Raw genomic sequence first — 11,598 nt, 5'->3', positions numbered from 1 at the left:
TGTCTTATTTATCCTTTACAGGTGTGCTTTTATTTAAAATGAAAGACACTGTGCAGAAAAATTATTAACTAAATACATAGTACAAATATGTTCTTTTTACACATTTAGTTCATCCAGGAACGCAAATACAACATAGCCTATAGATAAGAGTGAACAATCCTTTAAAAAATGTGTTTCTTCCCAAAAGTCTTTCAATCTTACCAGAATGCTATCGATTAATTTTGTGCATATTCTATCTACATGCTTTTTTCATCCTCACATTTGGCTAGAAATGTAATCTTTGGAGTCACCTTTAGGGGGAACCAGACCCCAGGTTGTAAACCACTGCATAATACATCTTTTTATCTATCAGCAACATCTGGTCAAGCAACAACAAAAATTATTCTTCTAAATTAAAAAAAAAAAAACATTCAATTTACAACTTTCAGAGCACAAAAAATGGCAAACATTCATGTATCTATTCGATTTGGGTTGTGCTGGTCTGGCAGCAGCTCCATGGCAGCTTTCCCTTTGACAGATAGAGCAAGGGCTGAACGCTGCTGCTGAAGTTCATCAAGCCAAAGGCAATGTAGTGAATGTAGCAAGAAAACACTTTGTCAGAGAAGTAGCGCTTGAAGGGGAACAGTGCAACAGGTGGCAAGTAGTTGAACACAATGATGGCCAAGATGATGAGGACCATCTTGAAGGCCCTCTTCTTCACAGGGTGTACCTCGTCTCTGCCGGGCCACGACTGCCGGAGCACCCGGAGAATTGCAATGTTGCAGTACACCATGAAGGCAAATGCTCCAAGGATCATCACAGTGAAGACCTCTAATTGGATGAGGGTGCCCACACACTTCACACAGGCGTAGGCCAGAATGATCAGCCACACCACAATAGAGAGGGACGCTCTGTGGCGGCAGTCCTGGATCTCATTGAAGGTGAGGGGGTGGACCACAGCCATGTAGCGGTCCAGGCAGATGCAGGAGAGAAGAAGTGGTGAGAAGTCTTTCAAGCCATAGAAGAAGCGCATGACATACCAGGTGTTGGCGTTGGTGAGGAAGATGATGTTGGCCACCTCGAGGGGAGGGATGAGACAGAAGAAGACATCTAAAATTGCCAGTTGGAAGATGAAGATATCTGAGGTGGAGTCAGCCTTGCTCTTGTGGATGAGCCATAGCACCATGATGTTGGCCGGGATGCCCAGGAACATGTTAATGAACTGCAGGCCCAAGTACCAAATGAGTACTTCGTGCATGTCTGTGCATTTCTCATACACCGTCTCCTCAACACCCGTGTCGTTGGTGAGGTTGGTGGGTCTGTGAGAGACCATGAGCACAGAGAGGTCAGTGTAGTTAACCGCCATGAACGTCAAATCAGAGCGCGTAGTTGTCACAGGACACCAGCGAGAGGAACAGAGATCTGTCAGACAAACACATTTTCAGGTGTCAGATACAATAGACAAACACCATGTGACAATGCTGTATAAGAATCGCTCAGGGGTGATACTCAAAACTGTCAGTTATGTGATAAAGATCAATAAAGAGAATTCACAGGGCTTACATTACAACTGTGCAGGTATGGTTGTGATGTGGGGGATGCACTGATGCACTTGGTTATGTTTTTCTTGTGTCATTATCCAATTGTAATGAGATTTTGGGCTCATGTATTTGAAAACCCTTTATCTATACTAAATACATAGACTATGTCCAATCAATAGTTTACTTCACATAGAAAAGGAAACTACACGTTAACTGGTTTTGCACCAGATTGCCTTCAAGAAAGAAAAATCTAAGATACTCTATTTTAAGAAGTAGCTTTCAATGTTGCCTGACTGACACTTGGAATACGCATTTTATGAATTTATAAAATAAAATTGTTATTCTTTTATTAGAGTCGATATGTGCCAGGAAATGGCACCTCCCTGCAGAGTTTCCCAACTTGATACATCTAGGTGGTCACAAGATGATAAGAAAATAAAGATACACAAAAATGTTTTATTCTTGTTATATACAGGATACTTTCACCACTTATGGCCTCTAGAAATCCTTTAAATGAAACATCTAAGAAGAAAAAAAATCACCCTTAGGATGAACTGCTTACAGCTCAGGCCTCTACTAAGGTCACTGGTGATTGATCTTATGGGGTCATGAGCAAAAAAGGTCAGGAACCACTGTTTAAGTTTTTATATAGTGTAACAGTGTTGTATTGTGATATAATTGGTTTTTGGCTCTTTAAACTTTGAGTATAAAAGAATGTCTGTGTGATATGCATCTATATATTGATATAATGTTCATATTTGACAAAATATAATTTGCAACTGGTTATTGTAATATTGTGATAGAACGTAAATGTTGCCTTTTCTTGGTCTTAAATGCCACTAAACTTGACAGTTCAACCTGAGTGAAATGAACATGTCAACCTGTATCACCATACAGTATCTACAGTACATTACTTAGATATTAATGACATAGCACTTGCATATCCATAAGGGAAAAAGCTGATTTTTGGGTCAGTGGTTAAGTTTAGGGTAAGGGCCAAGGTTAGGCAAGTATTTCTGCACCTTGACCACCCAATTTCCCTATCTGGGATAATAAAGTTTACCTTGACCTTGACTTGTGGTTTGTATCTCAGAGTTCATATCACCCACCCCCAATTCAGATGAAGTACTGTATAAAAGCAGCAGTCAGTATTACAGACTGTCACCGTCCTTGTAGCTATAGAGGTACACAATACTGTGCATTCTGTCTGAAACTTTTAAGAGAAGGCTGCGGTTACTCAGTGTACTGGAAGGGAACTGAGACTTGCTAAACTCTGAAGTTTTATCAATCACACCTTTATTTTACAGAATATACTTCCTCTAAATGCCCTCTGTAGAAAAATAATTCTTCACTCGTCAGGCAAAACATATTAACGATACCAAGGACCACAGTAATACAAAAAAAATGAAGTCAGGCAAGCAGTCTTGGAAAAAGTAACAAAGAAAGATGCATATTTAAACAGCTAAATCAGCAAACATGATACTGTGATACTAAAACTGTATTTCAAAGCTGCTTCAACTTGTAACATTAAAATAAAACTTTTCACTCATTTAGTATTTGAACTTCTAAAACAATCTATTCTATAATCTTACCACATTACAATAAGTCATTAAAATACACAATTAGTTAAGAAAAAATGAAGTGGACTCGTGTATATGTGAAATTTCTTTTCTCTCTAAGTAGTTTTGTATAGTAAAAAAAAGCCTCTTACCTTTAATTGATATTTAATCGTCTAATGAATGGATCCTCTCTGCCCTTAACTGTCTGTGTATTACTGTCTCACTAACTCACAGACTCCTGTACACATTTCCTTTTTAGACACCAATGTAGAACTGTGTGGTGACACAATATGATTGTATGTTGAAAGCTGCTTTCTTAAAGGGCTCGCAGAATTGTTTGCAAGTGTCACCTAACATGTGTTTCCACCATGTCAGCAAGCAGCAAATCCCACTATCTCTGTATCTAAGGGTGACATGTAAATATGCAACCTGACTATAAACAGAGCCTCATCTCCGCAGAACATATTGTCTAATAAAGTAGGTCAGTGCCAGAATATCGCCACTGTCAAAGACACAGCTACAAGACTGAGGAGGTCACCCAAGATGCTAGATACAGTACCAGTCAAAAGTTTGGAAACACCCAAACATTTGACTGGTACAACATGTATGAGCCACTTCATAATACATCTTTTTCATCTATTAGCAACATCTGATCAAGCAACAACATAACTTATTCTCCTACATTACACAAAAAATACATTCAATTTACAACTTCCAGAACACAAAAAAATGGCAAACATTTATGTGTCTATTGGGTTTGGGTTGTGCTGGTCTGGCAGCAGCTCCATGGCAGCTTTTCCTTGCAATGATAGAGCAAGGGCTGAATGCTACTGCTGAAGCTCATAAAGCCAAAGGGAATGTAGTGAATGTAGCAACGAAACACTTTGGGAGAGAAGTAGTGCTGGAAGGGGAACAGTGCAACAGCTGGGAAGTAGTTGAACACAATGATGGCCAAGATGATGAGGACCATCTTGAAGGCCCTCTTCTTCATAGGGTGCATCTCATCTCTGCCGGGCCCCGACTGCCGGAGCACCAGGAGAATGGAGATGTTGCAGAACACCATGAAGGCAAATTCTGCAAGGATCATCCCCGTGAAGACCTCTAAGTAGACGATACTGCCCACACATACCACAGAGGCGTAGGCCAGAATGATCAGCCACACCACAATGGAAAGGACCACTCTGTGCTGGCGGTCCTTGAGCTTGGTGAAGGTGATGGGGTGGACCACAGCCATGTAGCGATCCAGGCAGATGCAGGAAAGGAAGAGTGGTGTAAATTCTATCATGCCATAGAAGAAGCGCATGACATACCAGGTGCTGCTGGTGGTGAGGAAGAAAATGTTGGCCAGCTCGAGGGGAGGGATGAGACAGAGGAGGACATCTAAAATCGCCAGATGGAAGATGAAGATATTTGAGGTGGAGGAGTCACTTCTGTTCTTGTGGATGAGCCACAGCACCATGATGTTGGCTGGGATGCCTAGGAACATGTTAATGAACTTCATGCCCAGGTACCAAATGAGTACAGCAGGCATGTCTTTGCAATGCTCATACACCGTCATCTCAGCATTTGTGTCGTTGATGTAGAGAACCTCCATGAAGACCAAATTAGAGAGCGTAGTCGCCAGAGGATCTGCCAGACAAACACATATCAGGTTTAGGTGTCAGAGACAATAGACTAACACTATGTGATAATGCTGTATATGAATCACTCAGGGGTGATACTCAAAAGTGTCAGTTATGTGATAAAGATCAATAAAGAGAATTCACAGGGCTTACATTACAAATATGTAGGTATGGTTGTGATGTGGGGGATGCACTGATGCACTTGGTTGTGTTTCTCTTGTGTCATTATCCAATGACACAAGAGAAACCTCAGAACCTATGTAGTGTTTTTAGAAGATAGTGTTAAAACATCTCACTGAAGTGTCACCATTCTTGGATCCTTATTGGTTTTCATACCAGGCAGGTATTGAAGACGGACTGCTGACAGTGACCAACAGTATATGAACTCCTGAAACAACCTCACAGTCTTGTGAAGGTGAGTTTATTTATTGTAGCAGTTCATTTAACACCATCCAACCCCACCTGCTGGTAGGCAAACTGATGGATTTTAGAGTTAATCCAAGGCTCATTCTATGGATTAATGATTTTCTACCCAGCAGGTAAGATTCAACACAGCTATTTCCTCCCCTAAGTTTATAAATACAGGGGCCCCACAGGGCCTCGCTTTGTCTCCCATACTGTATACACCACAGCCTTGGTAGGGTTCCTAAAGCCTGACTACTCATCCTTGGGTGGTTTTGAGGAGGAGGTAGAGACCTTCATTAAATGGTGTTCTGACAATTTCCTTGAGGTTAACGTGACTTAAACAAAGGACATGGTCATAGATTTTAGATGTAGTGGAGGAGAAGTCCCACTCACCAATGTCAACAATGTACCCATTGAAAAGGTTCATACTTATAAATACTTAGGGATAGAAATTGATGAACAGTTGAAGTTCAACAAATGTGTTACTGTGAAGGTCAAAACACTGTAACAGCGAATGTTCTTACAAAAACTGTACAGTTTTAATGTTGATCGGTATGTCCTGCAACTGTTTTACAAGGCTGTCCTTCAGAGCAACTTGCCTGATTTGTGTGATTGGTAACATGCACCCAAGACCAGGATAAGTTGCAGCACATGATCAAAATGGCGAGTAGAGTCATTGGGTGTGACCAGATAACAGCTGCTCAGGTGTGTAAAGACCACATTGTGAGTAAGGCATATTCTCAGCGCTCCTCTACACAACAGGTTCCAACTAAGCTATCGGTCCAAAGAAAGGATGATCAAGGTGATCTTTGTGCAACACTTGTATGGTGCAATATATTTTAGTTGGTTTTGTATAAATCTGTATAAAAGCAGCAGTCAGTATTACATACTGTCACCTTCCTTGTAGCTATTGACGTACAAAATACTGTGACCTCTGTCTGAAACTTTTAAGTGGCACATTGCGGTTACTCAGTGTACTGGAAGGGAACTGGGACTTGCTAAACTCTAAAGTTTTATCAGTCATCACATCTCTATTTTACAAAACATACTTCCTCTAAATGCCCTCTGTAGAAAAATAATTCTTCACTCGTCAGGCAAAACATACTAATGATACCAAGGACCACAGTAAAACAATAAAAAATGAAGTCAGGCAAGCAGTCTTGGAAAAAGTAACAAAGAAAGATGCATATTTAAACAGCTGAATCAGCAAACATGATACTGTGATACTAAAACTGTATTTCAAAGCTGCTTCAACTTGTAACATTAAAATAAAACTTTTCACTCATTTAGTATTTGAACTTCTAAAACAATCTATTCTATAATCTTACCACATTACAATAAGTCATTAAAATACACAATTAGTTAAGAAAAAATGAAGTGGACTCGTGTATATGTGAAATTTCTTTTTCTCTAAATAGTTTTGTATAGTAAAAAAAGCCTCTTACCTTTCATTGATATTTAGTCATCTAAGGAATGGATCCGCTCTGCCCTTAACTGTCTGTGTATTAGGGCTCGCAGAATTGTTTGCAAGTGTCACCTTCGTGTTTCCACCATGTCAACAAGCGGCACATCCCACTATCTCTGTATCTAAGGGTGACATGTAAATATACAACCTGACTATAAACACAGCGTCATCTACCACAGAACATATTGTCTAATAAAGTCAGTCATTGCCAGAACATTGCCACGGACACAGCTACAAAATTGAAGAAGTCACCCAAGATGCAAGATACAGTGCCAGTTAAAAGTTTGGACTCACCCAAACATTTGACTGGTACTGTATGTATGAACCACTGCATAATACATCATTATTAACATTTTTATCTATAAGCAACATCTGATCAAGCAGCAACATAACTTATTCTCTTATATCACAAAAGAATGCATTCAATTTACAACTTCCAGACCACAAAAAAATGGCAAACATTTATGTGTCTATTGGGTTTGGATTGTGCTGGTCTGGCAGCAGCTCCATGGCAGCTTCTCCTTGGACAGATAGAGCAAGGGCTGAATGCTACTGCTGAAGTCCATCAAGCCAAAGGCAACATAGTGAATGTAGCAACGAAACACTTTGGGAGAGAAGTAGTGCTGGAAGGGGAACAGTGCAACAGGTGGGAAGTAGTTGAACACAATGATGGCCAAGATGATGAGGACCATCTTGAAGGCCCTCTTCTTCACAGGGTGCATCTCATCTCTGCCGGGCCCCGACTGCCGGAGCGCCAGGAGAATGGAGATGTTGCAGAACACCATGAAGGCGAATGCTGCAAGGATCATCCCCGTGAAGACCTTCTCGAAGTTGACGATGTTGCCCACACACTTCGCAGAGGCGTAGGCCAGAATGATCAGCCACACCACAATGGCAAGGACTGCTCTGTGCTGGCGGTCCTTGAGCTCGGTGAAGGTGATGGGGTGGACCACGGCCATGTAGCGGTCCAGGCAGATGCAGGAGAGGAAGAGTGGCGAGGAGTCTTTCATTCCATAGAAGAAGCGCAGGACGTACCAGGTGCTGCTGGTGGTGAGGAAGACGATGTTGGCCAGCTCGAGGGGAGGGATGAGACAGAAGAGGACATCTAAAATTGCCAGATGGAAGATGAAGATATCTGAGGTGGAGGAGTCACCCTTGTTCTTGTGGATGAGCCACAGCACCATGATGTTGGCTGGGATGCCCAGGAACATGTTAATGAATTGCAGGCCCAGGTACCAAATGAGTACAGCAGGCATGTCTTTGCAATGCTCATACACCGTCCTCTCACCATCCGTGTAGTTGATGGGTCTGTGAGAGACGAAGAGCACAGAGGAGTTGATGTAGAGAACCGCCATGAAGGCCAAATCAGAGAGTGTCGTCAGAGGATACCAGCCAGAGGAATAAAGATCTGCCAGACAAACACATATCAGGTCCAGGTGTCAGAGACAGTAGACAAACACCACGTGATAATGCTGTGTCAAATTTGACCCGTGTTTAAATTCATTAACAAGCACTGAAAAAACACTAATTATCATTCAGTAAAATATTTTATCTGCTAAGTGACTAACCATAATATATATACTTACTTTGATATTTTATGTACCTTAGACCACATTTAACTTACAATGTACAAATCATTTTTAGTTTAAAATAGGCATAATTTATCTGTTTTATTGCTTATGATGGACAGAATAGGATAATAAGTCCATGAGATGATCTGATAAACAAAATAAATCCTAAAATAACTTGTTTACATTTTCTTATACATTAAAATGAGTAATTATTGTGATATCTGTTGTGTTATGGGTCAAAATTGACCACATATACTTCCCTATGAAAAAAGGAGAAAAGTCCATTTAATTTCCAAAAACATTTTATTTTGGTCAATCACACAACAAGTGTCATCTACAGCATGGTGTGTGTGTGAGTGTGTGTGTGTGTGCATGTGTGTGTGTGTCTGTCTGTCTGTCAGTGGCTACTTTCGTGGACAAATTTCAAACTTAAGACCAGTTAATTGGGGATAGCTTGTCCAACCGGGGACAACAGCTGTGTCCCCAAGTGGGTAAAAGCTGATTTTTGGGTCAGTGGTTAAAGGTGATGGTTAGGGTAAGTGTCTGCGTGTGTGAGTGTGTGTGTGTGTGTGTGTGTTGTGCCAGGTGTGTTGTGAAATGTGAGAAATAAAGCACGGGAAAGCCCCGTCTTATACACTGCTATACAGCTGGGGGACAGGAAATGTGGATGTGTGTGTGTGTGATGATGATGATGATATTCATCATCATCGTGTATTGTATAAGAAGAGGAGAGCGTTATATACTTATTGTATATATATTACCATATTGTATGGTTGTAATGATATCTGTTTTTATGACTGCTTTGTGTACTTCTGCACTTTGAACACTCAAATTTCCCTAATCTAATAATAATAATAATAAAGTTTACATTGACGCAAGGTTTGTATCTTAGAGTTCACATCACCCGCCCACAGTTAAGATTAAAAGCACCAGTCAGTATTACACACCGTCACCTTCCCTGAGTTACAAAATACTGTGCACTCTGTATTAACCCTTTACATCACACACTGCAGTTACTCAGTGTACTGGAAGGAAACTGTGACTTTCTAAACTCTAAAGTTTTATCGGTCGTCACACTTCTATTTTACGCAATATACTTCCTTTCAATGCCCTCTGTAGAAAACCACAGTAAGACAATAAAAAATTAAGTAAGGCAAGCGGCCTTGGAAAAAGAAACATGCATATTTTAACAGCTGGATCAGAAATTGAAAAAGCAAACATGATGCTGTGATACTAAAACTATATTTCAAAGCTGCATCAACAGCTTTATTTTCTGTGGGAACAAAACTTGTAACAACTTGTAACTTGTAATTAAACTTTTCACTCATTTAGTACTTGAACTTCTAAAACAATCTATTCTATAATCTAACCACATTACAGTAAGTCATTAAAATACACAATTAGTTAAGAGAAAATGAAGTGGACTCGTGTATATGTGAAATTTCTTTTTTCTTTAAGTAGTTTTCTATAGTAAATAAGGCCTCTTACCTTTAATTGATATTTAATCGTCTAATGAATGGATCCGCCCTTAACTGTCTGTGTATTACTGTCTCACTGACTGCAAACTCCTGCGCACATTTTGTTTTCAGATACCAATGAAGTGGTGACACAATGATATGATTGTATGTTGAATGTCACTTTATGAAAGGGCTTGCAGAGCAGCTCATCCCACTATTTCTGTATCTAAAGCAACATGTAAATGTGCAACCTGACTATAAGCAGAGTCTCATATTGTCTAATAAAGGCAGTCAGTGCCATAATATTGCCACTGTAAAAGACATGGCTACAAAACTAGTCACCCAAGATGTGAGATACAGTACCGGTCAAAAGTTGGACACACCCAAACATTTGACTGGTACTGTGTGCATGCAAAAATTGCAGCGTTTCTAATTGAATGGAAAATTGTGCATGCAAAATGACACTCACCTGTTTAACAGGATACTGCAGTACGTTCTCCTAAAGTGACTGGTTTCCCCACCTTCCACCTGATCGTTGTGACTCCTGTGTACATCTGTCCCAGTGTGAGCAGATTCTGTGCTCTCGCCTCAAAATGAATGGAAAACCTTTTGGAAGATGACCCAACACTTCAGGGATCCTGCTCCATCCAATCATCCAATCACAGCATCGAGATGAGGGTGTGGAAGACGAGGATCTCTCCCTGGATGTCTTGTTAGGCCCCTGTACATCCATCGCACCTTTTTACAAATAAAATAATCATAAAACAATAACATGGATAATCACTTGAGTGGCATGAAAGTGTGAAAGTGAGTTGGGGGAAACAATTATTAAAGAAGAGTTTAGGTTTGTGTGCAGGACATGTTGTGGCAAGCCATCATCCATTCACACCGATTGGCAATGATGCAACAAACCGATGGTGCCTGACGGAAAATCGGCAGTAAACAACTGATGCAACAGTCCAGAAAATCACTTCTGATTCAATTCAGTGTAACAATGAGCAAAGTGTTACGTGAGGCTGACATGTTTCAAGTTGAGACATCTGTCGGTGGTTTTGCACTGAATCTAACGTACAGAACAAAGACATTTCTCCACTGACAACCACAGATTACCTCATGTCTAGATTCACTGGTGCAACTTGAGTTTTATTGTTGTTTCCTTGTGTGAATCATCTACAGGTAGTGTTGTTTTTGAGGATTATTAAGTGACCTCTCAGGTGACCTTTGACCTTTTAGTCATCAGCCTTATACATTGACCAAAACACCATTAAATAATGTTAACATAGTCAATCTATAAACTTGTTACAGTAAAGGTTTTTTGATTATTTTATCATTCATTATGTTCATTTCTCTACCACGTGTTGTATTTTTGGTGTTGCAGTGTGTTATTCTGTGTGTGTTTCGGGCTGTTTGAACAGACAGGCCGTCTCTTGAAACTCGACCCAGCCTTGTTTACCTCTGTGTGTCTGTCTCTGAACTTGTTTGTATTGGTGTCAGGTTCACAGGAGATGTGTCTCTCTCCTGTAAGGTTGAAGATTCTCAGAGGTTTGCTAAATTCTGCATCTGAGCAGAAACACACTCACACACACACACACACACACACACACACACACACACACACACACGCAGCAGCAGCACACTGCTGCTTTTGTCCAAACAGGCCCATTTCAAAGATCACTGAAGCCTCTTGAAGTTTTAATGTCAAATTACCAGGTGTATTAATTGAACATGATATTTGCAGATTAGCATTAAAAATTCCTTTTCTGACATAAACACTAGTACAAAGATTCAAATTGTTATTTTGTTCATTGTGGGGCATCTTGTCAGTTGATTATCCTGCATAAAGGACCAGTCCAGGACCAGGCCAAGACAATTGCATGGAATATCTACCGGTATTTTATTAACAATTTGGTCTGTTCTCCTTTAGTTGTGTCTTATGGCTGTGTTGCATGGCTTGTGTGTTACCATTCTACTAACCCGTAACTCCATCTTTTAACAATTT

At 40.3% G+C, this 11,598-nt stretch overlaps 3 protein-coding genes across 3 annotated transcripts; all 3 read right to left on the bottom strand.

Moving 5' to 3' along the window:
- Nucleotides 1-74: 74 nt before the first annotated feature.
- On the bottom strand, nt 75-3,366 carry LOC122968106 (proteinase-activated receptor 3-like). The gene is made up of 2 exons (XM_044333053.1): nt 3,232-3,366; nt 75-1,401 (listed from the first exon to the last, which is right to left on the bottom strand). The coding sequence occupies exon 2, from the start codon at nt 1,343-1,345 to the stop codon at nt 458-460; it is 888 nt and encodes a 295-aa protein (XP_044188988.1). The 5' UTR covers nt 1,346-1,401; nt 3,232-3,366; the 3' UTR covers nt 75-457.
- Nucleotides 3,367-3,506: 140 nt separating this feature from the next.
- Nucleotides 3,507-4,871, bottom strand: LOC122968107 (proteinase-activated receptor 3-like). Its single transcript, XM_044333054.1, has one exon. The coding sequence runs from the start codon at nt 4,671-4,673 to the stop codon at nt 3,828-3,830; it is 846 nt and encodes a 281-aa protein (XP_044188989.1). The 5' UTR covers nt 4,674-4,871; the 3' UTR covers nt 3,507-3,827.
- A 1,915-nt stretch (nt 4,872-6,786) lies between these two features.
- On the bottom strand, nt 6,787-10,332 carry LOC122968945 (proteinase-activated receptor 3-like). The gene is made up of 2 exons (XM_044334493.1): nt 10,316-10,332; nt 6,787-7,912 (listed from the first exon to the last, which is right to left on the bottom strand). The coding sequence occupies exons 1-2, from the start codon at nt 10,330-10,332 to the stop codon at nt 7,042-7,044; spliced, it is 888 nt and encodes a 295-aa protein (XP_044190428.1). The 3' UTR covers nt 6,787-7,041.
- Between the last annotated feature and the right edge of the window lie 1,266 nt (nt 10,333-11,598).

The sequence above is a fragment of the Thunnus albacares genome, chromosome 18 (genome assembly GCF_914725855.1).
Source record: "Thunnus albacares chromosome 18, fThuAlb1.1, whole genome shotgun sequence".
NCBI lineage: Eukaryota > Metazoa > Chordata > Actinopteri > Scombriformes > Scombridae > Thunnus > Thunnus albacares.
Note: the sequence above shows the minus strand (reverse complement) of the source record. Positions and strands in the feature narration are given on the sequence as shown.